Here is a 27,384-nt window from a genome sequence, read left to right as displayed (position 1 = left end):
TCCTTATTTGTCTTCGTCAAAGGAAAGTTTGCTCAAAGCCACTTTGTCTCTTGACGACGAAGCCCCTTCCCCCAAGCATCTCTTACAAAACCTTGGTGATTGACGAGAAGTGAGAGGACTCGCACTAGATCCTTGTTCCGCCCAAGATTCGGCCTCGAAAGCCTCTTCCTTTGGAAACTCTTCGCTGTCTGTCGGATTCTTCCCGTGCAAAAGAGGCTCACTGCGACACCGAAGACCTTGTTGGCGATCAGAGCTTGGAGGAAATAGGGTAGTCCATAGCTTCTTTGAACCAAACTTCACTTCCTTCTTCGCAGAGCTACTCGATTGAACCTCAGGAAGTACAGATGTTGCTTTCCCCTTTCCCTTTGTAGAAGAATCTTCTTCCCTTCGTAATGTAACCTCCGTCTCATTTGGCTTCTTTCCTCCTAAGCTTAGGCCCAACCCCGACGGGCTTTTTATGTTGCAACCCACTTTTGCAATTAATGGACTAGGCTTAGACAAAGACTAGGCCTTCCTCTCATAGGCTCGACAGCCCTCATCAGCGGAGACCTCATCCCCACTGGCCCTAACTCCTCCCGCCTCCTCAGTCCCAATTGGCCCATCGTCCATTTTTTTTAATTCAAACTGGGCATCGATGGTGGTAGGAACCAACTGATCCCCACATCCTGACCACTCTTACCACGTTTCCCCACTGGAAAAACAACAGCCATACTCTTTTCTCCTCACTTCCTCATTCTGCCATCTTCCCCGACACGACATCTTCCCCCAACCGTTGATCTGATTCTCTCCCCCCCGCCTTCCTCCACCTGTCCCCGAGTGAGATGCAAAAGCCTCCCGAGTCGACTCGCCCATTACGCTGCCTCTCTGAACGTCTTCAACTCCAACCACTACAACTGAAATTGTAAACACCCAACCCCCGTCTGTCACCTCGATCAAAGCTGGAAGAACTGATCTATCCTTCATTGCAATTCTTACCGTCACCTTGCTAAGATCGAACAATTTCAATGTTCACTAATCTATTTCAGTCACCGTCCCCCACTGCTCCACAATTTTCTTCAGGTGTACCTCAAATCATAGATGAAATGGCACCCTTTGTAATTTGATCCAGCCTCCTCTAAACTTCCCCTCTATTTTCGAATTTTCCTTCAACGACCACCTTCTCAACTAGACTGTATTCCTTCCCTCAAACCTAATATTCCTCAAATTTTGGAGAAAGAGAGCTTCCTCTATTGTTTCAACAAAAAATACTCATTTTCCGCCTGAGATGGGTACAATCGTTGCTACTCTTTTCTTCCCTAAGCTTCTTGCCACCGCTCGGCTAACCTCAACCCATTTAACGCTATCAACATTGTGTTCACACACCACGGCTCGCGCCCACCTCTCGACAGGAACCAAACCACTTCCTCTTGGTCCTTTACCATTGACTACATTTGCCAAGGACCTGTGTAGAGGACCCACGTGATTGTGGATAAACCTTTCCCCTTTGTATTGTCTTCCTTTTTCAACTGCATTCGAAGGGGGGACCACTAGCATTGAAGACAATGCGCTTTTAAGATTCTCCCATCCTCTGCCCTTCTCGCCCTCAAGAATAACCAAAAAAGATCTTCTGTTGGTAGTGAACTCCGAGATCCTAATGAACCTTCCATGGTTGTTGAAGCCAACTTCCATCAAATGGACAAATAATTTTCCCTTGAACTTTCTATTGAACCCCAAATGATCTTCATTTCGATGTCTTTCGTCAAATGTTCTATCATCCACCCCACTACATCCTTTTCAAAACCTAAGACAAAAGCAGAGCCTCTACTGTGCTCTGTAATCGAGCACCAGTTTCCTCCGTGCTCGCCTTCCAACCTAACCAAGAAGGTCTTCTTTTCCACAAAGACCTTCAACGTCCTTACCATATTTTCAAACCTTTCTAAATAAAATGTGGTATTCATAAAGCAATATTATTTTATCAAATTCAAAATGTTTGTTACCATATTTCAATCTAAGGAGGTAGATGCTGACTCATCTGATTGAAGATACCAAGAAATTAACTCCCTAATACTTTTCTCATATAAGCATAAATTGATGCAAAGAGGATTAATAAAAATTTATTTTCCAACTGTTGCATCATGGTGAGGACGCTGAAGTTCTCTATGGAGAAGAAGACCTTCCTAGTTAGGTTTGAAGGTGAGTCCGAAGGTATTTGGTGCTTGCTTACAGAGCATAGTAAAGGCTCTGTTTTTGTCTTAGGCTTTGAGAAGGAAGAGGCTGGCTGGTTGATCGAACATTTGGCGAAGGCTATCGAGCTGAAGAGTTACATGGGTTTCAACAGAAAATATAGAGGAAAGTCCAGAGTTCATTTAATGGAGGTTTGCTTCAACAACCATGGTAGGTTTATAAGGCTTTTGGAGTTTGCCTCCAATAGAAAGTCAACTTTCCTGGTAATCCCTGAGGGCGAGCAAGGCAAGGGATGAGAACAACTAAAAAATGCTATTTCTTCAATACTGGTGGTCCCTTCCTCGAATATAGGTGAAAAGAAAAGGCAGTGCAGGGTTGAAAACATAAATTACAAACATGTCGGTCCTTTGTGAATGTAGTCAAAGAGGAAGAACCAAGGAGAGGAGGCCTTGTTCCAGTTGGGAGATAGGCGAGAGCTATGGTTTGTGAATGTCCTGCTTCTTTTGTTAATTGGGCTGAGGTTGGTCGTGCTCTAGCGAAATTCTTAGGGCAAAAAGGCATGGTGACTATCGTCCATTTTTTTGTCGGAAAAGGTTTATTTTTTGTAGAAACTCTTGAGGAAGTCTTCTCTCTTCAGGAGTTAAGGTTTCTCAAGATTAAGGGAGGGTATACAACCCATTTGAGAAGGTGGTCGCCAAGGGAAAACTCAGAAGTTGTGGGGAATTTTAGAGGAGGATGGATTGAATTACGGGGTTTGCTCTTTCATTATGGTCAAAAGAACATCTGAAGAAAATTGTGGAGCAATGGGGGACGGTGATAGAGATCGATTGGCGAACGTTGAAACTGTATGATCTTTGTAAGGCAAGGGTGAGAATTTTAGTGAAAGAACGTTCAATTCTCCCTACATTGATTGCGGTGTTAGATGGGGGATGGGTTTTTACAATATTAGTTGTTGTGGTTGGAGTTGAAGACGAAAGACGGGTTAGAGAAATGGGTGAGTCAACTTAGAGGGATTATGAGTCTCACTCGTGGACAGGTAGCAGAAGGCTGGTTGAGAAGGCTAATCCAATGGCTAAAGGTTGGTCTTATAATGGGGTAGTTGACAGATTGAAAGTTGGAGTAGAAAGTCAAAAGGCTGAGGAGGCCTCTGAGGGGGCACATGGCAAGAGAAGTGCGGATGTGGGGAATAGCTATTTCCAATCGTCCTCTCCGGGTAATTTGAACTCAAATACAAAGAGAATTGGGTCCTTTAGGCCAAAGCTGTTTGGTGAAGTATGGGTCGGAAGGGATAAGGCCCACTCAAGTTCAATAAAAGAGGGAAAGGTCCATTCTTCTCAAAAACCCAAGCCATTGGTGAAAGCAAATTTGGGTTGGGAGAGGGGTTTTAAATTAAAAGGCCCGATGACGACTTTGGGCAAAGAACTGGGTGGAATTTAGCCATCTCTGGGAAGGGCTCTTTACGCAGAGAAGATTCCTCTGTAAAGGGAAAGAGGAAGTCAGTTTCCGAGGACTCTTCTTCACAAATGAGGGGTTCCATGACAAAGTTTGGTTCAAAGAAGTTGTGGATTAGTCTTAATCCTCCAACTTCTGGATGCCGACAAGGGGTTTGAAGACGAAGCGAGCCTCTAACGCAAGAGTTTCCATATTCAGCTTTTGTTGCTCCACCAAAGGACATTGCTTTCGAAGAGGGAACACAGATGGTGCGAAGGTTCAGCTCGAGTCCTCTCACTTTTAGTCGTCCGTTAGGGTTCCGAAGAAGTTGTTCAGGGGAAGGGGTTTTGTCGACAAGAGGTGATGCGGATAATCAACAAAGGTCTTATCTTAAGGCTTCTATTCAATCAAAGGGGAAGGCGAAATTGTGCAAATTGTCTAACGGTGTAGATTGAGCAAACTCTGAGGGATTTGGGGGTTCTGCTCATCGTGGATCTTTAGTCTTGGTTTTTCCTTCTAGTCCAGTAACTAGAGAAAAAGGGCTCACCTCTGTGGGGACTTGTGGATTGATGGTAGTGGAAAACAATGAGGTTTCTTCTTCTCCACTTTTTCAGTCATCTTTTTCAATTTTTCCCCCCTCCTATGGCTTGGCACATCCACCTTTGATTTCTTCTGATCCCGCTCTTCCCAGCTCAGTAATTCTGTCTCTGTCTCCTACGAAATCTTGAGTAGTATCTGAAATGTTTTCCAAAAAAAATGACAATGGTGCTCTATGTCAAGATTTTGTTGGCAATCCTAACCTAGATGTTGTGGAGTCCCAGTTAGCTTGTCTGAACCAAATGTCTGAGGGTATTAACTCCATTAAGACCCTGCCCAGTTTGCCTATTAAGGCCCCTAACCTTGTTACAGATTGCCCAGTTGAAGCTGAGTTTTCATCTTTGGGTGGGTTCCAAATAAAAGGTCTTTCTCCGAGCAAAATGGCTAGAGTTCGTGTGGTCTTAAGTTCTTTGGATATTAAGGTGTATTCTAGGCGGAAGAACAAAATCTCCACAAGTATTTGAGACTTTTAGGAACTGGTTTGGAGGTTTAGAATTAGAAGGGTTTTATCATGAAGATCATCAATTGGAATACTAGGGGTTTTGGGATCTAGGAAAAAACGAAGGGTGGTTAAAGATTTTTTGCGTCTTGAGAATTCGGATGTTGTAATGTTCCAGGAAACAAAAAGGGAGGTGTGTGACAGGAGGTTTGTTGATAGTGTTTGGTCGGTTACGAATAAAAAGTGGGCTTCTCTTCCGGCTTATGGGGCCTCAGGAGGGATTTTGATTATTTGGGACTCAAAGAAACTATAAAGTGAGGAGGTGGTAATAGGTTCCTTTTCTGTCTCAATCAAGTTTTCGTTGGATGGATGTGGACCCCTTTGGTTGTCCTCAGTTTATGGCCCAAACAATTCCTTACTTAGGAAGGATTTTTGGGTGGAGCTTTTAGACCTTTTTGGCCTTTCCTTTCCTTTCTGGTATGTGGGCGGTGATTTTAATGTTATAAGGAGAATTTCAATAAATTTGGGAGACTCTAGTTTAACTTCTAGCATGAGGGACTTTGATGGATTTATAAGAGATTGTGAATTAATTGACCCCCCTCTACGGAATGCTCCATTCACTTGGTCAAACATGCAAGATTCACCTGTGTGTAAGAGATTGGACCGATTTATTTTCACAAATGAGTGGGAGCAATTCTTTCCTCAATGTTTTGGACACCAATCCATTCAAGTGGGGACCAACTCCTTTTAGGTTTGAGAATATGTGGTTACAACATCCTAGTTTCAAAGATTGCTTTAGAAGTTGGTGGAGAGGTTTTTAGGGACTTGGTTGGGAAGGTCATAAGTTTATGAGGAAGTTACAATTTGTTAAGTCCAAATTGAAAGAATGGAATAAGGAATCTTTTGGAGTGCTAAAGGAAAGGAAAAAAAGCATACTTAGTGATATTACTAACATTGATGCTGTTGAGCAAGAGGGGGTTCTTTCTTCTGAACTTTCAGCACAAAGAGCTTTGAGCAAAGGGGAGTTGGAGGAATTAATATTGAGGTAAGAGGTACATTGGAGACAAAAAGCTAGGGTGAAATGGGTAAAAGAAGGGGATTGCAATTCAAAGTTGTTTCACAATGTGGCTAATGGCAGACGAAATAGGAAATTCATCAAGATTTTGGAAAATGAAAGAGGTTTAGTATTGAATAATATTGATAGCATCACGGAGGAGATCTTACTTTTTTATGAAAAGCTCTACTCGAGTCCTCCTGGAGAATCTTGGAGAGTAGAAGGCTTAGATTGGTCCCCCATCTCAGCGGAGAGTGCTTTTAGGTTGGACTCCCCTTTTACTGAAGAAGAGATTTCTAAAGCCATTTTTCAGTTAGATGGGAATAAGGCGTTGGGGCCTAATGGATTTACCATTGCAGTGCTTCAAGATTGTTGGGATGTGATCAAGGAGGCCTTAGTGAGGGTGTTCGCAGAGTTTCACAGAAGCGGGGTAATTAATCAAAGCACCAATGCCACCTTCATAGTTTTTGTGCCCAAAAAAAGCTAGACAAAAAAAATTTCAGACTTTAGGACTTATTAGCCTGATCACTTGTCTTTACAAGATAATAGCCAAAGTCTTATCAAGGCGATTGAGAAGTGTACTACATGAAACTATCCATTCTACTCAAGGTGCTTTTGTTCAAGGGAGACAAATCTTTTTTTTTTTTTTTGATCAGAAACGAAGAAGATTATATTAATAAAAGAACAAATACAGAAGAGAAAAAAGAGACAAAAGAAAGAGAAAAAAAACCAAGGGAAGGATGAGAGGTCCTTCCTACACAATAACCAAGGAAAACACCCAACAATAGTAATCTAAAAACAAGAGAAAACCCAACAATCTTCAAACTCTTTAAACGCAAACCCCAATCCAATTGATTTGTAGAATACTTAGAGGAACTCCTCTAAAAGCTTCAGTACAAGAAGCCCATAGAGAAGAGTAAAACCGAAACAAATCCCACACCACCTCTTCCGTTCTCCCTTTATCCTCAAAGATTCTATTATTCCTTTCTTGCCACACCATCCAAATCAAAGTAAGGCAAGCAATTTGCCAAAGAATCTTGCCTCTTACTGAGTTCCCCAAGCCTCTAAAGGAAATAACCAACATATCCTCAATGCTCCTTGGAGGGACCCAAATCACACCTACTAGATTGAACAACCTGTGCCAAAGTCCAATGGTGACGGGACAATGAAGAAAAAGATGGTCAATCGACTCTCCATTTCTTTTGCAAAGAATGCACCATTGAGGACAGAGGGCTTTGTAGGGTCTTCTCAATTGCAACTTGTCATTAGTGTTTACCTTCCCATGTGCTACTAACCAAGCGAGAGCCTTAACCTTTGAAGGGACTTTTGAGCTCCATAAAAACTTGGCCGGAAGGAACATTAAAGGATTTGAATCTTTTGACAAGGCATAGAAAAAAGATTTCACTGAAAACGAACTTGACGAAGACAAAGACCACGCTCTTGAGTCTGATGATGAAGGGGAAAGAAGCACAGAATGAAGGGAGGACATTAATCTCTGAAGGAGATCAATTTCTGAATCCGTTAGATTGCGGCGAAAGTTAAAATTCCAAGACAATGGAAAGGAGTTGCCAAGGACGTTTGAGACAGTAAGGTTTCTCACAGAACTAACTCTGTAGAGTTCAGCAAATTGAGCACACAAAGTTTGGTTTCCCCACCAAAGATCTTCCCAAAACCGAATTCTCTCCCCATTGCCCACCACTAGGCGAACAAAAGGGGAGAACTCTTGAAAAACTTGAGCAATAGCCTTCCAAGGACATCTGTGAGACCATCTAACCACCATGTTGGCGTCCCATCCATTAGGATGAGTCCCATATATACTCGCAATAACCTTATGCCAAAGACCGCTCCTTTCTCTAGGAAACCTCCAAAGCCATTTCCCTAAGAGGGCACTATTTCTCATAGAAGTCTTCCCAAAGCCCAAACCTCCCATCTCCCTTGGTCTACTGACAACCTCTCATCTGATTAGGTGATCTCTCTTCCCTTCCCCGGCCCCAGACCAAAGAAAATCCCTTTGCATCTTCTCAATCTTTGAAGCTATAGATACAGGGATTTTGAAGAGGGAAAGGAAATAGCTAGGGATATGAGACAGACAAGACTGAATTAGAGTAATCCTCCCTCCCAAAGACAAATAGGCCTTTTTCCACCCATCCAGCCTCCTCGAAATTCTCTCAACCACTGGATCCCAAAATCCTATTGTCTTTGGGTTCCCTCCTAAAGGGAGGCCTAAATAAGACAAAGGCCACTCTGACACTCTGCACTCCAAAACCAAAGCCAAACTAGACAACATTTCCTGCCTAGTGTTGATACCTGAAATGGTGCTTTTTTCTAAGTTGATTTTTAAACCAGATACTTGCCCAAAAACCAAAAGGATAATCTTAAGGTTTTGAAGAAGATCCAAAGAGGCTTTAGAGAAAAATATGGTATCATCAGCAAACTGTAACAAGGACACTCTAGTCCTATCCCTCCCCACAAGGAAACCCTCAGTTATCCCAGTTTCCTCAGCTCTAATCATCAACCTACTTAGAACATCTGCTACTATAGTAAAAAGGAAAGGAGAAAGAGGATCTCCCTGTCTCAATCCTCTAGAGGCCTTAACCCAACCCTTTGCATTCCCATTAACTAGGATAGCAAAACTAGAAGAAGATAAACAATCCCTCATCCAAGATCTCCATTTCTGACTGAACCCCTTCCTTTGAAGCACATGATCTAAAAAGCCCCACTCCACATGATCATAGGCCTTCTCAAAATCAATTTTGAAAACTACCCCTTCCTCTCCTGACCTTCTTTTCTCATCCAACACTTCATTGGCTATCAATACAACATCCAATATTTGTCTCCCTTCCACAAAGGCTCCTTGCGAGCCAAAGATAGTTTCATGAAGAACTTTGCGTAAACGCCCTGATAAGACCTTAGCAATTATCTTATATAAACTTGTAACCAAACTAATAGGTCTATAATCTGAGATTTTGAAAGTTTGGCTTTTCTTAGGCACCATAGCAATGAAAGTCGCATTTGTGCTTTGATTTATTACCCCTTTAGTGTGGAACTCAAAAAACACCCTCATAAGATCCTCTTTTATCACATCCCAACACTCTTGATAAACTGCTAAGGTAAAGCCATCAGGGCCAGGGGCCTTTTCCTTATTCAATTGGAAAACTGCCATTCGAACCTCCTCTTCCGAAAACAGCCTATCCAACCAAATTGCACTCTCTTCAGAAATAGGGGCCCAATCAATCCCTTCAATCTTCCAAGAATCACCCTCGGGTTTGGAATAAAGATTCCCAAAGAAATTTACAATCTCCTCAGAAATAACCTCAATGTTATTTAAAGTCTCCCCCCTCTCAGAAATCAGAGACTTTATATACTTCCTACTTCTTCTTCCAGTGGCCACTCTGTGAAAAAACTTAGAGTTGCAATCCCCTTCTTTAATCCACTTAACCCTAGATTTTTGTCTCCATTGAACCTCTTCCTTCAATAACAAATCCTCTAACTCCTTCCTTCTTAAGATCCTTTCCGAGACCAGCTCAAGATTTAAATTCCCTTCTTGTTCAATTCTATCAATTCTGCCTAAATCCGTAAGAATATGCTTTTTCCTCTCTCTTAAATCTCCAAAGACCCTTGTATTCCACTCTTTCAACTTTGATTTAATAAACTTTAGTTTCCTCATAAATTTGTGACCTTCCCAACCTTCAACCGTACACTCTTGCCACCAGTCTCTAAACTTCTCTTTAAACTCAGGATGGAGCAACCGCATATTCTCAAACCTAAAAGGAGTCGGCCCCCACATAAAAGGATTAGTTTCCAAGCAAATTGGGCTATGGTCAGAGGTCCAACTAGGAAGGGCCTCTTGAATATTTTGAGAGAAAAAAGAATCCCACTCAGCAGAGAACAAAAACCTATCTAACCTCTTGCAAATAGGATCGACTTGCATGTTTGACCATGTAAAAGCCGCATTCCTAAGAGGGGGGTCCAACAAACCACTTTCCCTTATAAACTCGTCAAAACGCCTCATGTTGACTGTTAGCCTAGAATCACCCATCTTCTCAGATATCCTCCTGATCACATTAAAATCCCCTCCTACACACCACCTTGGGAAAGTTAGACCATGTAGATCTTGAAGTTCTAACCAAAAATCCTCCCTCCACACTTCCTTATTCGGGCCATACACTGAGCTTAGCCAAAAAGACCCTTCCTCATCAGAGTTCAATTTTACAGTAACAGAGAAGGATCCTAACACCTTCTCTGAACAATTGAACTTAACTGAATCCCACAAGATCACAATCCCCCCCGACGCCCCACAAGCAGGAAGAGCAACCCAATCCAGACTTTTATCTTTCCAAATACTACTCACTAACCTCCTATCCCAAATTTCACGCTTTGTTTCCTGAAACATCACCACATCTGGGTTTTGAGTACTTAAAAACCTTCTCACAGTCCTCCTTTTCTTCCTAGAACCTAAACCTCTTGTATTCCAGCTTAAAATCTTCATGAGAACAATCACAACCCAACACAACCCGCACCCAGAACTAATCCTCTCCTCGAGTTCCAAAATCCTTTTTCTTCTTTCTTCTGGAATAAACCTTGTCCGCAGAGAAAGGATTCCTGTTCTCTCCTACCACACCTTTCCCATTATCCCTGACAATTCTAACCCTCAAACTCTCCAGAACCGACTGAACTTTGACCATCTTCCGAGGCGTAAGCCCCTCAACCTGAAAACCTTCCAGCGGGAGAGTGGAAGGTTCTTGCACAGGGAACAAAGCCTCACCTGAGTCACCACGCACCTCAAGGTTGCTAGGAATTTCCCTAATGAAAGGTCGGTCTTTAGATTTTTGGTTAGAGGTTTCTAGGGGTACCACCACACCTTTCGAACAGGACGCACCACCACGATGGTTATCATACACCACAGGAGAGATAGAAACAGATCCACGCTGAAAAGCGTGGCTTGACTCCACCGGATACGAAGAAGAAGAGTGGACACAAAAAGGATGACCCAAAGAAACCGAGGTTTCGGGAATAAGAATCGACTCAAAAGCCCCAGACAGAGGAAGATCTCGCTCAGAAATAGCTGAGATAGGATTACGCACCTCATTGATCAGTTTGCATTGCAAAATCCCCTCTTCCCCCTCTGTCTCGCCGGTGGAAACTTTGGATGTTTCCAAACCAGTGGAGAAATCACTCTTTCTGGAGTGAGATTTGCCCCGAGAAATGTCTCGATTTGTCACCAGTGAGCCACCTCCTTCAAAGCTAAGCTTCGGGGAAGAAGACGCCTCGTCAAAACTCGGCGGCCCACTTCTTGCTCTGCGCCTTACGGAGACTAGAGATCCCTTCGTCTTTGACGACGCTTGAGGAAGACCTTCCGACGCTTTATTCTTTGCAGAGAGCCCTGGTCTTTGGAGCTTTGAAGACGAAGATACAACTGGGCCACCATTTGAAGATCCTTTATGGGCTGGACCCGCTATTGGCCCAAAATCCTTCGCCCCAACTTGGGCCCAAACAGAACGGGCTTCAAAGACTTCTGGTGTTGGCCCGACATTGCTTCCCGCCATTGGGCCCGACACCCACCTTCCCTTTCCTTTCTCCCCCTTAGCCGATTTTGAATCTGAAGAGCTAAAATGGAGACGATGACGGGACATCCATCTTTGGCAGTCACTGGTCCTGTCAATAGCTCGTAGCCCCTCAACCATCTGTGGCTTCTGCAAGACGCAACCCCCGGCTGACCTCATCTCGTCCTTGCTGCGACTCGACTCAGGCTTGATAGAGTCTCCTCCGTCGTCTTCTCCGTCATCTTCTCCGGTGACTGTAACTGCAACCGTGTATGTCCAATCTCCATCTTCTACCTCTAATAGCGCTGGGAGCACGACCTTTGGAAGCATTTCCACCCGCAATGTTACTTTCGACAAATCAACAAACTTCAAGGAGTTTCTTGCCACCTCCGTTACCCTCCCCCACTGCTGCAAAATGTGACTCAACTACACCTCATCCCACAGGTGGAAAGGGAGACCTCTTAGTTCCAGCCACCCCCGTCTAAATTTTCCCCTCACCACTGAGTTCTCTTCTGGCGACCATCTCCTCAAAGCAAAAACCTCTTCTCTCACTGTGAAACTACCTCTTTCTTGAAACCACTGAGCTTTCCTTGCATTTTCCACAAAAAAATTGACTTTGAAAAAGCTTATGATCATGTGGATTGGGATTTTTTGGATCAGGTGTTGGATAGAAAGGGGTTTAGCCCTAGATGGAGGACCTGGATGAGAGGCTGTTTGTCCTCGGTCTCTTTTGCAATTTTAGTGAATGGAAATGCTAAAGGGTGGGTCAAGGCAACTAGAGGATTAAGACAAGGTGATCCTATATCCCCTTTTCTATTTACTATCGTCGTTGATGTGTTGAGAGCAGAGAAGAGAAGTATATTGGAGGGCTTCGGTGTAGGTAGGAATAGAACAAGGGTGTCCCATCTGCAATTCGCAGATGACACCATCTTCTTTTCTAGCTCATGTGTGGAAGAATTGCAAACTCTTAAGTTTATTTTGTTAGTGTTTGGGCGAATTTCTGGGCTTAAGGTCAATCTTGACAAGAGTAATCTTTTTGGCATCAACCTTGATCAGGATCATCTCTCTAGGTTGGCTTAGATGCTTGATTGCAAGGTTTTTTATTGGCCTATACTCTACTTGGGTCTTCCTTTGGTAGGGAATTCAAAGGCTTGTGGCTTTTGGGATCTAGTGATTGAGAGAATCTCACGGAGATTAGATGGGTGGAAAAAAACTTATTTATCTTTTGGAGGTAGGATAACTCTTATCCACTCATGCCTATCCCACATTCCTAGCTACTTTCTATCTTTTTCAAGATTCCCGCTACAGTGGCTGCAAAAATTGAGAGATTGCAAGGGATTTCCTTTGGTTAGGGGCTGGGGAATGTAAAAAATATCATCTTATTAGTTGGCATGTAGCGTGGAAACCGAAGAGAAAAGGGGAATTGGGGTTTGGGAAGATTTCTCTAAGGAATCTTGTTCTTTTAAGGAAATGGTTGTGGAGGTATCCTAAGGAGAGTTCAGCTTTGTGGCATTAGGTCATTCTAAGCATTTATGGGACACATTCTAATGGTTGGGATGCCAACACTATAGTTAAATGGTCACATCGTTGTCCTTGGAAGGCTATCGCACAAGTCTTTCAGGATTTTTCCAAGCATACTCAGTTTGTGGTAGGGAGATAGAGAAAGAATTTGCTTTTGGGAAGACTTGTGGTGGGAGGACCAACCTTTGGGATTCCAATATCCAAGACTATTTAGAGTAGTCACAATTAAAAATATTCTCATATGTTCAATTCTCGGATCTACTCGTCCCTTCTCTTGGAACTTTAATTTCCGTTGTAACCTTTTCGATTATGAGATAGAAGAATTAGAAAGCCTCATGCATTCGTTTGATTGTTTGCACTTATCCCCATCGGTTTCAGACGCGAGATTCTGGTCTTTACCTTCTTCAGGGTTATTTGCAGTCAAATCTTTTTTTTCTAGCCTTGTCCCACTTTTCTGATTAATCTCCAATTTTTCCTACTAATTTTGTTTGGAATTCTCAAGTCTCTTTTAAGGTCAAGTCCTTTGTCTGGTTAGTGACACACAAAAAGGTAAATACTAATGACTTGCTACAATTGAGAAGACCCTACAAAGCTCTTAGTCTTGACATTTGTAAGTTGTGTATGAAGTATGGAGAATCAACAGATCATCTTTTTTTACACCGTTCTTTGACGATGGGGTAGTGACACAAATTATTTCTGATAGCTAAGATGGATTGGGTCCCCTCGAGAAGCATTTCTGACATGATGACCATCAATTATAAGGGTTTTGGAAAATCCAAGAGAGGCATAGTTTTGTGGCAAACTGCGTGTATTGCTTTAATTTGGGTTGTGTGGCAGGAAAGAAATGCTAGGATATTTGAGGATAAAGTTAGGAATTCAGAGAATCTATGGGATTCCATTCACTTCCTTGCTTCTTTTTGGGCTTTTTGCTCCATGGTTTTTAAGGGCATTCCCCTTAATGTGTTGCAACTAGATTGGCTAGCAGTGTGTAGCTCCAATGGGATGGTCTAGCAAAGAGAGTTTGCTTTTTGTAATTACCATTTAGCTTATTGATTTGTATTCTTGTTGTTTAGTTTTCTTTTTTGGGAGAATTCCTCATCCTTCTTTTTTACTTCTTAATTCTATCAATATATTTCTTTATTGTTTCCTATATAAAAAAAAAGAATTAACTCCCTAGCTTCTGAGATTTAATTGAAAATACTGAGAAATTAATTCCCCAATTTTGCGATCGTATATTTATATAATTCTTTGATTTTCAAGATTTTATAATTGTACATTTCCTGTATTATTTTTCCTAATTTATAGGGTAGAGGATTATTATGAATTAGTTAACTTTCTTTCTATAATTTAGTTTCCTAATTTTATAGGATTGTACATTATAAATATTATATCATTTTGTCATAAATGCAATGAGTAAAATCATTCTTTTCCACATGGTATCAGAGCGTGTCCAAGGTTCCTAAGTTCTCTTCAAAATTTTATAGTCTTCATTACCACCGATTTCCAATGACCTTCATTGCTTCTATTCATTGCCTTAAGTAGCCTTCATTTCCCTCATCATTTTTTTTTCTTCTCAATGGCTTTCTTCATCATTTATATATCTGTATTTCACTATTCACTATGTTGAAAACCCCAAAAAATCCAACCTCGAACAGTGCATTCTACAACCAACCAAATACCAATGATTATCAAAACCCTCATCCCTCATTCAGACTTAATATCCAAAACTATCTAGTGTGATCTTAACTTGTGCACACGTTCCTAAAAGGGTAAAGCAAGCTCGGTCACTTACCCTTACCCCATCTCTTTCCCTAAGCTATCTACTAGATGTTCCTAACTCTCCATAATCTCCTATCAATTCATCAAGTTACCAAAGATCTAAACTACAAAGTAATATTTTTCCCATTCCTTTGTGTTTTTTAGGGAACAAAAGTGACTCTAATCTTGATGTTGGGAGTGACAATGGTAGTGGTCACATATCTAGTATCTTTTCGTTCAAGCTTTTCATCAAATAGAGTCCAAATTTGGCTACATTATTTACGTTTATAGCATCTATCCTTTTCCTTATTAAAAACTATGTTTCCTTTACTATTTCAGAATTTGGATGTTGATGACTTTCATTGTGAAGTTTGTCACTTGATCAAACATCATCAAGTTCCTTTTCCTTAAAGCAATAATAATCATCTTATCCCTTTACATTAATTCATATTGATGTTTAGGACCCTCTTGGCTTCCAAATATAACTAGAGCTAGTTGGTTTGTTTCTTTTATTGATAAGTGTTTTTATGTCACTTGGTTATACCTTTTGAAAACCGTTTCACAAGATGATTAGTACCTAGTTTAGTGTAACGAGAAAGAAAACTTTAACTAATCCCTCTTTTCTTACCTAGATAGAAAAGGATTAAAATATGAGTCATCATGTACAAATACTCTACAACAAAATGGAGTCATGGAAAATAAAAATAATAATAAAATCATCACCTTCTAAAGGTAACTTGTGCCTTGTTACATGAGAAAATTGTGCCTGAATCATCTACTGGAAAGAAGCAGTATTAACTATTGCTTACTTAACCAACTGGTTACCTTCGAACATCAAGCTTGAAACCTCAAGCTCTTAATGTGTCTTCGATGGTTATTCACTTCACCAAAAAAGAAGGCATATAAATGTTATCAACCTACTTCCAAGAAAATTTTCATTTCTATGGATATCACTTTTACTAAAAACCAATCCTTCACTAATCCTAACCTTTAGAGGGAGTCCCTATCATTAAATTGAGATGAGATAGACTTGAGCTTACCCAATCTTCCAAATTCGTCCTTATCTACTCCTATAGGAGCTAAGGAAATGAGTATTCTTGAAAAAAAAAAAAAAAAAAGCCATGGGAGATTGTTGAATTACCTAAAGCTAAGAAACCAATGGGGTGTAAGTGGATGTTTATTGTAGCTAAAGGCTACACTTAGACATATGAAGTGGACTATTAAGAAACCTATACTTAGCAACTAATTTTGGTTAATCTTTGCAGCAATTTGACATTAAGAACATCTTCTTACATTGTGACCTAGAAGAAGAGTCTACATGGAAGCACCTCTATCAGTGAAGGATTCAAGGCTAATGAAGTATGTAAATTATGAAAGACATTATATAACCTAAAACAATCTCTTAGAGCATGGTTTGGAAAATTTGGTAAAGCTATGAGCAACTAGAAGTTCTAACAAAGCCAGCATACTTTCTTTACCAAACAATCAACAACTGGTAAAATCACAACCTTAATTGTTTTTGTGAATGATATAATTGTGGATAGGGATAATGTTGAAGAATTAAGAAATGGTTGGCCAAAGAATTTAAGATAAAAGATTTCTCTTAGGAGTTGAAGTGGTTCATTCTAGAAATGGTATTTTTAGTTATCAACAGAAGTATATCCTTGATCTTGTCAAAGAAACCAAGATACTTGGATATAAACCTGTTAACACGCCTATTGAACAAAAACATAAGCCTAGAGAAGTATTAGAATATCCAATTATACACAAAGGAAGTTATTAGAGATTAGTTGGAAGACTCATCTTTCTATCTCACATAAGACCTGATATAGCCTACACATAGAGTGCAGTAAGCCAATTCAGGCACTCCCCTAAAAAGGCTCACTTACATGCCACACACAAAATTCTAAGGTACCTAAAATCCACCTTAGGAAAGGGAATCCTCTTCAAGAAAATGAAGAGTTAAGTTTAGAAGCCTACACTGATACAGACTAGGCTAGATTGGTAGTACACTGTGGATCAACCTCTATATATTATACTGCTCTTAGAAGAAATTTGGTGACATGGAGAAGTAAGAAACAAAATGTAGTTGTCAAGTCCAGTGCCAAAGTAGAGTTCAAAGCCACAACACAAGGAATTTGTGAACTACTTTGGCAAAAAATAATTCTTGGCGATTTAAAAGTGAAGTGGAAGGGGACTATCAAGCTGCACTCTAATAATAAATCAACAATTAATATTGCTCATAATCCAATTCAACGTGATTGTGAAAAATATGTTTAAGTTACTGATAATGGATGAATCTGTACTACTTATGTTTCAGTAGATGGGCAACTTACTGATATCCTAAGAAGGGGTCGACCGAGCCACTCATTTCAAAAAATAACTAACAAGTTGGGAATGGATAATATCTACTAATCAACTTGAAGGGGAGTGTTGACTAATCTGATTGAAGATACCAAGGAATTAACTCCCTAATTTTCAAGATGAGTTTGAAAATACCAAGAAATTAATTCCCTAATTTTTAGGATTATATAATCTATAGTTATATAATTCCTTGATTTTTGAAATATATTGCCTAATTTGTAGGGTATAGGATTTATAGGAATTAGTCAACTTTCTTTATGTAATTTAGTTACCTAATTTTGTAGAATTTTTAGGATTGTTCTACACTAAAAATATTGCATAATTTTTTAGAAATACAATGAATGAAATCATTCTTTTCCACAGTAAATTATATCATAAACCCAAAAATTACTAGTTCAAATCATTAAATTTCACCCTAATGGGTTCAATAAAAGTGTAATAAATCTAAAATCAAAATTTCTAGTGAGTTTTTTAAAGAAATTGTTATGAGCACTTTGTGGTCTTTTCATAAAGGATTTGAGGGCAGCCATAATCTCAAGCTTGAGGTAGGTTGAAAGGGCATACCATTCCATACACCCTCGACACAACACAAAGCAAAAGAGTAAAAGGATAGAACACGTCTAACCCAATAAATCTTGGAATCCACCACAAAAACTCTCAAGAAGAGATTTCCATTGACTTGAAAATTTAGAATGAAAGGCAAATGGTCTCTCTTCATCATCTATCCCTTCTATTTATCCCAATAACCCTTTATTGTCTTCACAACTTCCAACACTTAGAAATGAAATCTCACGTAAATAACTACCCCACGTAGCCAAGTACTACAAGTCTCAAATTTCCTATGTAATTTAAATATTATTCTAATACTAGTTGACTTGACTAGACTACTTTCTTAGGGCAAGGTGTTCTATGTCAACTTTGAGGTAAAAAGAGTGTAATGCAAGGCAATAGCCTTTGGGTGAGTAACTATCCATACAAACCCTTAACTAATTAGGGTTAATGTAAACTTAAGGAAAATATTCAACATACCCTTAGGCTCCACATAACAATACAACATTAAATTTAGCCAGTAAAGAAAGTAATGGAAAATAATGAATAAGCTTCTAAATGTACTTATAAAACCATGAATCAACAACCTATACTAGTAGAAGTTCAAACCCTAGCCATGCACAGTATCAAGGTTGTCACCCAAGGAAAGAAAGAATGTTGTCTAAAAGAAGGTGGCCAAAAAGAGCATTGCATTCTAGGAATCATTCTATTTCTTGATAGCTCAGTATTTAGTTTCATCTAGTAGGGGAAACTTGATAAGAAATTCTATAATATCTACCAAACAAGAATGACAAAGAATTCAAGAAGTAAAAGAAAATAAGAAACAAGATGTAAATGGCAAGATACAAGGGTAGAAGGGAAGGGGATCACAAGTCAAGAGTGAAGTCAGTGAGCAAAGATATAAATCTCATTTTCCATCAGAAATTTGTGATTATAACACCAACTAACTTGAAACTAATTGGTTGAATAATGTTATAAACAAAAATAAAATTTGAAAATTATGAAACACAGTTTGGAGTATCATTCTATTTAAGGAAGCCAATCCTTACAGTAGCCAGCTTTGAAACACAGGTAATGATGTACCTGGTGATGCGCCATAGGTAATCGGAATGGTCCTTTGTCACATTTAAATGCTCCAATACACCTTGGATGGTGAAATTGTTCTCACTCCAAACACTTATTGGCTCCTTCAGAGTCATCCAGGTTTTTGGTACATAGGAAATTTTATTCTGAACCATTAAGGGTTGAGTTACAGAAATGTTTCGGACAAGCGGCAAATCAAACTCTACAGTTTTGATGGAAGTCTGTGCCCCAACCTGTACAAAACATGTAAAGGAAGAAGAAATTTGCCTCATATTAAGAAAATTAAAAAACAAATGTCACTTGTGTATGCTTAGTCCAAAGAAATAAAACAACAACCATTTGATAATATGCTCAAACAATATGGGCCTTACAACTCCTGTATCATCTTCATCTAGATACAAAACAATGAACATCTGGTATTTTGAACTAACATTATTGGTGAGTTTTCAAGGAAAACGAATAACAGATGGGCACAATTGAACTTTCCCAGAAGTGTCGGACTGCAAAGATCCAGTTATACAGATCAGCTAAATTCATTGGTTTTAACCAAATTGTGTGCTTAGAAGCATAAGTTGGAAATACAGTTTGAAGCAATTACTATGAAAATTACAACAAAGCCAAAATCCACATATTCTTGTTTTGCAAGGCCAAGTATTTATAACATCAATAACAGTCTTCATGTTTTTCTTATCTACTTGTAAGATCACAGATGCTTGAAGAATATGTACTCAAAACAAACATGTTTAGCAAGAAAAAGAATTTTCATCATATAATACATCATGTTAAAGGAGACAAAATCGTACAGCAGGATGAAAAATCTGGTTGTGAATGGTGTAAGTGATAGTAAAAGACACGACATAAGCAAACCCCAGAAATCTTGTTGTAAAAAGTTAAACCAATACTCAAGTTGTCATATTAGCTATACTTGAATAAGCATTTAGTTGTGCATATTGAGATATATGATGTGTGATTTAATGTTATGCTAGTACAATCTAAAGTTTATGTGACAATCAAAGGAACAGGATCCATGGTGCCAAGCAGCATGCCAGGGAATCTGTAAAGCTTTAGCAACATTAAACTCATTCTATCTTTCTAAAAGTAGGAAATTAAAAAAGAAGCTGCAGGTCCCCAAATCATCTTAGCTGGAAATTCTCCCCCTAATTGAATCCAGGGACTGATAAAAAGATTTAACAGAAAACCCCATCTCCTTTGTGTAGCTTCAAATCATCCTATACTCCATGTTCCTCATTGTGACTGCCTTTTGAATTTGATTAAGGAGACCACCCTGTCCATCCCCTAATCTTGGAAATGTATGTCATGCCTCAAAATCCAAAACCATGGGCTGACCTAAAGTCAAGATTCAACTCATGATTCACCCAACTAATTCATGTGAAGAAAACACACCATAGTTGGTCACCAGTGTCACAGCTGACAACCTTTGCCAAAAAATGTGTACCTCAACCCACAGAAGGTAAACTGATTTGGGACCTGATTGTGAGGAAGTAATATCTACTTTAGCACTAAGGGAAATTAGTTTATCGGTATTATCACAAGGTTTTAATACATAAAAGTCGAAACATCAATCAACCAGTTGCTGGAATATATCCAGCCAAATTTGAATAGCTCCTGCCATGTGAATTTTTAAAATTCATTTGGGCTTGGAATTTTAGCGACGATACCATTCCAAAAACTAAAATTAAACATCTTTAAGGCAAGGAGCAAAGTTGCTTTTGAGGAAGAAGAGCTGTCAATTCAAAGGCTTAAGTCTTCTTTTGTTTATTTTCTTTGGTCGGAGACGAAGTTGTCTATAAAAGATGGTCCCTCGACCTTAGTTGATTTTGTTGGTTGGGTGGCAACCCGTTAGGGGTGTGGGTAGGGCTGCTCCTCGGGCCTTGGAGTTCTGCTAGGGTGTGAGGGGTGTTTTTCTGTCTTGTAATTTAAGCCACTGATTTGGTGGTTTTTTAATACAATCTCTTTATTTATAAAAAAAAAACAATAAGATATAGATAACCATTTCCATCAAGAGCAGGAGTTAGAAAATCAGTTCCAAATGGTCCATCAACAACCAAAAATTCCCTGCAGGGCTGCCTAAACTTGTATTTTGTAGCTTAGAAAATTCATAGAAATTTCATCTTCTATTGAATCAAGTTGGAACCTGATTTATTTGAAAGCTAACTAAAACCAAAATGGTCCTAAGGCATACTGGTCATTTTGAAATTCTCCAGAAAACTGATTAAGTGGTATATAGGACTATTCCCTTGGTTGGTTAAGATAGTATGGCAGCAACATGGAGGGGAGTAGGCTACTTGGGACTTGGAATCCAACATGCACCTTTAAGTTCCATAAACTTTTGTTTCCTCATATTAACTTTGTTTAAATTTTGAGGACAAAATTTCTTTTAAAGAGGGTAGGATGTAATGACCTAGTGCTTTTATAAATTGGAAACCTAGTTATTTTATTTTTTGAGAACTCCCAAATGATGTTTCTAAGAGCTTAGAAATCAACATTGAAATCCACCACTCAAAATACATAGACTGGAATCCTAGATCACCCAACAATGTAATGAATTGCAAAAAGTGGAGCCTCTTTAAAAGTTTTTACAGGAGATTTCTTTCTTCAAAGTGATTGTAGAATGTACTTGAATTGGGAGCTCTTTATTGTTCTTTGTTTCATAGTTTTCTTCTCCTTCTGTTTGATGGATAACCAATCCTCCTTGTATGATATCTCTTTTAGGTAACAAAATGTTTGTTTCCAATCAAAAGATACTCTAAACATGTTACAAACCACAAACATTTCGAAGAGGTCATAAATTATCAAATAAGGAAGAAGGGTAAAACTTTGCCATGAGCCCCAAAAATAAAAATGCATTCATTAAACATTAAAAACAAGTAAAGATTGATTCATTTTAAGTGTTCAAATAGGCATAAGTCACATGTAGACATGCTTCAAGTCAGCAAGTGCCTGATACACTAGTCAGTTCTCAAAACAAGAGTCCTACATGTCACGGCTGGAATCTAACCTTGGCGGTGTTGAAAACCGTGGTCCTGCAGTCAGGTAATATACTCACTGACCATGGTGGTAATTTATATATTTGACCCAGGAATGTCACAGAAGCTGTTTTATGTTCATCAATATTTGCAAGGAATGCTGAGCAGCTGCTTCCATTTCCAGACTGAGTTGAGTACAAGCTTTCCTTTACACGGTACACATGTGCCTGAAAGAAGTAATACAAACAATTTTAAATACAAAGAGTAGAAGCCATGCAAAAACAGGACCAAAAAAAACCAAGAAAGACCAAGATTTTAAAGCAAAAAAGTATTATTAACTGACAAGCAAAAGACAAAGTGCTCAATACAAAAGAAAACAATTTCTTGTAAACGCACTTTAGAACTATTTAGGTTTATAGATTGTACAAATGTTTGACCATCTTAGGAGCTATTTTTCTAGCAGAATTAAAATGATAAGTATCATTGGCCTACAAATCAGGGATGATTATCAACTATTTTAAATTAGTTTCCTACTGAGATTAAGATAACTATTGTAACTGCTGAACTACCAATTTTTCTAAAAGTTTAAACTTACAGAATTTGGGTTTACAATATATATCACGCTCTTCAATACCCTCTCTCACATGCGGTCCCATACCCACATGTGGAGATATACATATTGTATATGTGGATGACAGTATCTTGACTGGAAATAATGAAGTGAAAATCAAAGAACTCAAGAAAGTAGTCACTAAGGAATTTGAAATAAAGGATCTTAGTCCTGTGAGATATTTTCTACGTATGGAGGTGGCTCAGTCTAGCAAGGATATTGCAATCTCACAAAGAAAGTATACACTTGATTTGCTAAAAGAAGTGGGCATGCTAGGATGCAAACCTGGTGATGTTCTCACTGATGTCAATCACAAAATTGGGCCATCCAAGAAAGGAAAAGCATTTGATAAAGAATGTTACCAAAGGTTAGTTGGCCATCAATCTATTTGGAAACAGTAGACTACATATAAATTTTACAATTAATGTTGTGGCCAATATATGCATGCACTAAGTCAAGAAAGAGGACACCAAGGAAAGGATTGCTATTCAAAATAAGTGAATAGTTAGTAATAGAAGCCTTGATGGATGCTGACAGGGTAGGTTCCGTCAATAACAGGAGACAACCTCAGGTTTTTGCACATTTATTGGATGGAAACCTTGTAACTTGGAGAAGTAAGAAGCAAACAGTTGTCACTAGAAGTAGGGCAGAAGTTGAGTTCAGAGATGTGGCACACGAGATGTGTAAACTTCTTTGACTAAAAAAATTCCTGGAAGAAAAGAAGATACAAACAGGGGCTCCTATAAGACTATACTATGACAACAAGGCAGCAATAAAAACATAGGTCATAATTCAATACAACTAGACATGACAAACATGTAGAGATTGATTGACACTTCAGAAAGGAAAAGCTAAAGAAGGACTAATTTCAATGCCTTTCATTTAAACAAAGAAGCAGTTGAGTGACACTTTCACCAAAGGACCACCGAATTAGCATTTGAGCCTTTAACTAACAAGCTAGGTTTAATTGATATCTTCAAACCAGCTTGACGAGGAGTGCAAAAATGCTTGATTGTTTTAGGAGCTATTTTTCCAGGAGAATTATTTGTGATAAGTCTTGGTTGGTAGGCCTACAAATCAGGGATAGTTATTTCCTATTCTAAATTAGTTCCCTATTCAAATTAGGATAACTATCGTAACAAATCCTAGTCCTATACATTTGTAAAGTCTATATATTATGTATCACATTTTTTTGTACTAATAAAAATTAAGTTTTTCCTCAACCTGTTTATGCATATGTACTTTAATTATTTTTCTTTTTAATAAGAAACAAGAGTGGTAAGATATACCAAAGATGTAATTTACAAGAAGGATGACACCTCCATGATACAAATTGATGTACAAGATGAAAATAGCAAGGATCTTCCATCCATCTTTGTAATTTTCTCACTTCAAGATAGTTTTCTTGTTGCTTTTATCAAAAAGAAAATAAAGAAATCAAGCACATAGCTCTCAATAATAATAGCCCAACCAAGAAATAAACCCTAGGGGAAAGGCAAACGCAAAGTTTGGAGGATCTTAATGTAGGGATGTATGCCTTTAAAACATGAGTTTGAGATCTTCTGCAGTGATAAATAAGATTTATTTGTTTGTTTTGCAAATTTTGCACTGCAGACATGTTTTTTAATCATGTGCTGAATTGTATGCCTAAGTTACATTGGCTGAGATCTACATATGTGACAAGAGATAAATCACAATCCTTGTAATTGTAATTTGTTCATTATGAGTGATAACACTAGGCATTTTATTTGAAAGATTGCAATATATAAATTTCTAAATGACAGGATGGTGTATCTCAAACATTAGAATGATTTTGAATTAGCACATACTGTATATGAATGCATTGAATGGATCATAAAAAACACATTATTATAATCACTCACCATTAATGTGATTCTTGTAATTGGTAAATGCGCAATAAGCTCTAAATCTTGAGAAAGTAGCAAGGTTAAATTCTTTCCATTAGTTTCTATGATTTATCAAAGAGTGGGGTCCATGAAATGAACACCTTGACATCTTAAACAGCTAGTGTTGAGTGCCTGTGAAAGCTTATTCTTGAGATGGAATCCACTCTCTTGTAAAAGAGAGTAAAATATCCTCTCAAGTTAATCATGGTTTAATTGCTAGTAGCTAGATGGGCATTTTAGTAAATTGCTCACTAAATGCAATTAGAAATTAAAAGATGGTTAAATGTTGAAGATTATAAGATGTAAATGTACATTGGGTTCACCATAAGCTTAATCTTCATCCAATTTCACATGGATATTGTTTGGTGGACAGGGATAGTCACAATTCTTTTGCAAGTTATATTTCATTGTAATTTCCTCATCTTACAATGCAATCGCTAACTAGAGCCAAGATTATAAAGATCCCACTAGTAGCTTAATTAGGAAATTAAGAGAAAGAACTTTTTTTATAAAAGGAAGAGGAACTCCACAGGGCTTTGGTTACTCTGTGTTGTGCGTCTTATTTTCCTGTAAGCTCTACCTGTCTTTTTTTTTCTCTAAAGGTCATATGAGTGAAGCTCCCATGGTTTGGAAGTTAAGAAAAGTTTTTCAACCTCCTTTTCCCAAGATTCAATAACACCCTTTTTTTTTTATAGGTAAACAGTAAATGTGTATTAAAAAGAGGAGCCAAAAAGTGCCCAAAGTACATAAAGAGAGTATACAAAGGGTGCCAACAACACCAATAAAAATAAAAATAAATAAAATAAAATAAAATAATAATAATAATAATAATAACTAACAAAAAACAACACCCTTCAACGAGCCCCTAACCCATCCACAAAATCTATAATAAAGGAGGAACCCGATACTATACACAATTTGGACCACACCCAAAGATTACAAAGAAAAACAAGTTTACTCCCTTGGTTAGACAACTCTTTGTTATCAACCACTCCACTGTTCCTTTCTTTCTAGACCATCTAAAACGGATACAAAGGAGCAGCCTGCCAAACCTTCTTCCTTTTCCTACCCACAAAGGACCCATGCCAACTTAAGAGTAACTCTCTCTCTCAAGAAGGCAACACCCAAGACACACCAAACAAGGAAAACAAAAGATGCCAAACAACCCGAGTCTTGTCACAATGGATGAGAATGTGATCAATCATTCTTTCTCCTCATGACAAAAAAAACATTTGTTTGCCATTGACCACCTCTCCTCTTTAAAAGACCCAAGGTTAAGACTTTATCCAAGTAGCCTCCCATGCAAAGAAGCTAATCTTAGGTGGCATCCAAGAATTCCAAATGACTGCAATTAGGAAATTCTCCAAAACCTTGTATAGGGCTTTAACAAAAAAATTTCCACACTTCTCTCCTACCCACACCAATCTATCCTCCTCATCACTACTCACCCTCCACCTTTGTAATCTCATGAAAAACCTTTCGACCAATTCCACCTCCCAATCATTGAGCCTCTTAGAGAAGTGAGGAGCCCAACAGCCCCCATCAAAAGAAGGGCTCCAAACATCTACCACCCAAGCCTCTTTGGAAGTGGCTAAAGCAAATAAAGAAGGGAAAGAAGATCTAAGCGGTTCGTCTCCACACCACTTATCTAACCAAAATCTCACCTTCCGCCCATTACTCATAGAGAAAGCCACTTTGCTTCCCAAGAAGTCTCATTCCCTTCTCTCACTTCACAGGATCCCTACCCTACCTCATTTTCCCCGTACTTTCTGTTGATGACTTTTTGCCAATAAGCCCTCATTTCCGCCACATAACGCCAACTCCACTTGCACAACAAAGCTCTATTGAGGATCGACAAGTGCTTCACCCCCAACCATCCTTGCTTTTATCAGAACTGATAATGGCCCACTGAACCAAATGAGGTTTTCGCTCCAAAACCCTTTCACCCCAAAGGAAATCCTTTTGGATTTGCTCTAGCCTAAACTTGACAATCCTCAGGATACAAAAGAGGGACATAAAATAAATTTGCATGTTGGAGAGAATGTTCTAGATTAGAGTGAATCTCTTGCCTTTGGATGTGTATTACCTCTTCCATAGAGCCAGTCTTTTGCGCAACCTCTCCTCCACACCATCCCAAACTGAGACAAACTTAAAAGGAGCACCTAGCGGGAGACCCAAATACGAAGAAGGAAGGACACCAACCCTTCACCCAAACTCTTGAGCAGGCTTTTCTACATTCTCCATGCTCCCCACCAGAATTAGCTTACTTTTTTCCATATTAACCTTTAACCCTAAAATGGCCTCAAACCACATAAGCAACAAGCACAAGTATGTCAATTGATCATGAGATGGCTCACAAAAAACTAAGGTATCATCCGCAAACAACAAATGAGACACCTCCACCCCTTCCCTATCTCTATCACTCACCCACCATTCGAACAAAAAGCCACCAAAGTTAGCCATTTTTAGCAAACAACTAAGAGCCTCCATGATAATCACAAATAAGTAAGGTGAGAGAGGATCCCCTTATCTCAATCCCCGAGAGCTATGAAAGAAATCTATCAGAGAGTCATTAACAAAAATTGATAAGCTCACAATAGAAAATACACCATCTAATACACCTAATCCACTTATCATCGAATCTCATCTTGTTAAGAACCAAAAAAAAAAAAAAAAAATCCCAATAGATGCGATCGTAGGCCTTTTCCATTTCCAGCTTACAAATTACACCACAAGCATTCCTCTTCAACAATGAGTCAATAACCTCATTAGCTATCAAAGAAACATCCATAATTTGCCTTCTGGGAACAAGACAACCTTTCCTATAACCTTCTTTTATCTGTTTGCTAGCACTTTAGCTAGCAACTTGTAGATACTACCCACCAAACTTATTGGCCTAAAGTCTTTTAGGTCCTTAGCCCCCCTTTTCTTCGGAATAAGCACAAAAAAAAAAAAAAAAAAAAGTATTCAAACTCTTCACAAATCTGCCATGCTCATGGAACTCCCTAAAAACCCTCATCACCTCATCTTTCACAAAGTTCCAGTTGAACTACCAAAAAGCCAAAGAAAAACCATCAAGGCCTAGAGCTTTATCTCCACCAAGGTCTAAGAGGGCATTGAACACCTCAACCTCAAAGAGGGGCTCCTCCAACAAGGCTACCTCTGCATCCCCTAACACATCAAAGGTCAGCCTCGTACAGCTAGGTCTCCATTCTCACATGACAAGGGCTGAAAAGCTTGGACCACACCCTTTTTTTATCTTTCTCTCCCCACAAACCCAGTGATCATTAATTTTAATTATGACTAGAGAACTCCTTCTCTTATGCGCATTAGCCATTTTGTGGAAGAAACCAATGTTTTTGTCACCTCCTTCAACCA

At 38.9% G+C, this 27,384-nt stretch overlaps 1 protein-coding gene across 3 annotated transcripts in view; it reads right to left on the bottom strand.

Moving 5' to 3' along the window:
* LOC100250380 (beta-galactosidase 9) overlaps positions 1 to 27,384 on the bottom strand; it is a 152,041-nt gene that overhangs the window by 23,742 nt on the left and 100,915 nt on the right. For all 3 annotated transcript variants that reach the window (XM_002263349.4, XM_059736995.1, XM_010652015.3), the window contains 2 exons: positions 21,522 to 21,716; positions 18,503 to 18,735 (listed from right to left, as the gene is read on the bottom strand). In XM_002263349.4, the coding sequence (XP_002263385.1) occupies positions 18,503 to 18,735; positions 21,522 to 21,716 (428 nt within the window). The remainder of the gene's footprint in view (positions 1 to 18,502; positions 18,736 to 21,521; positions 21,717 to 27,384) is intronic.

The sequence above is a fragment of the Vitis vinifera genome, chromosome 5, assembly GCF_030704535.1.
Source record: "Vitis vinifera cultivar Pinot Noir 40024 chromosome 5, ASM3070453v1".
Taxonomy (NCBI): Eukaryota; Viridiplantae; Streptophyta; class Magnoliopsida; order Vitales; family Vitaceae; genus Vitis; species Vitis vinifera.
The sequence above is the reverse complement of the archived record's forward strand: the minus strand, read 5'-3'. Positions and strand labels throughout refer to the sequence as shown.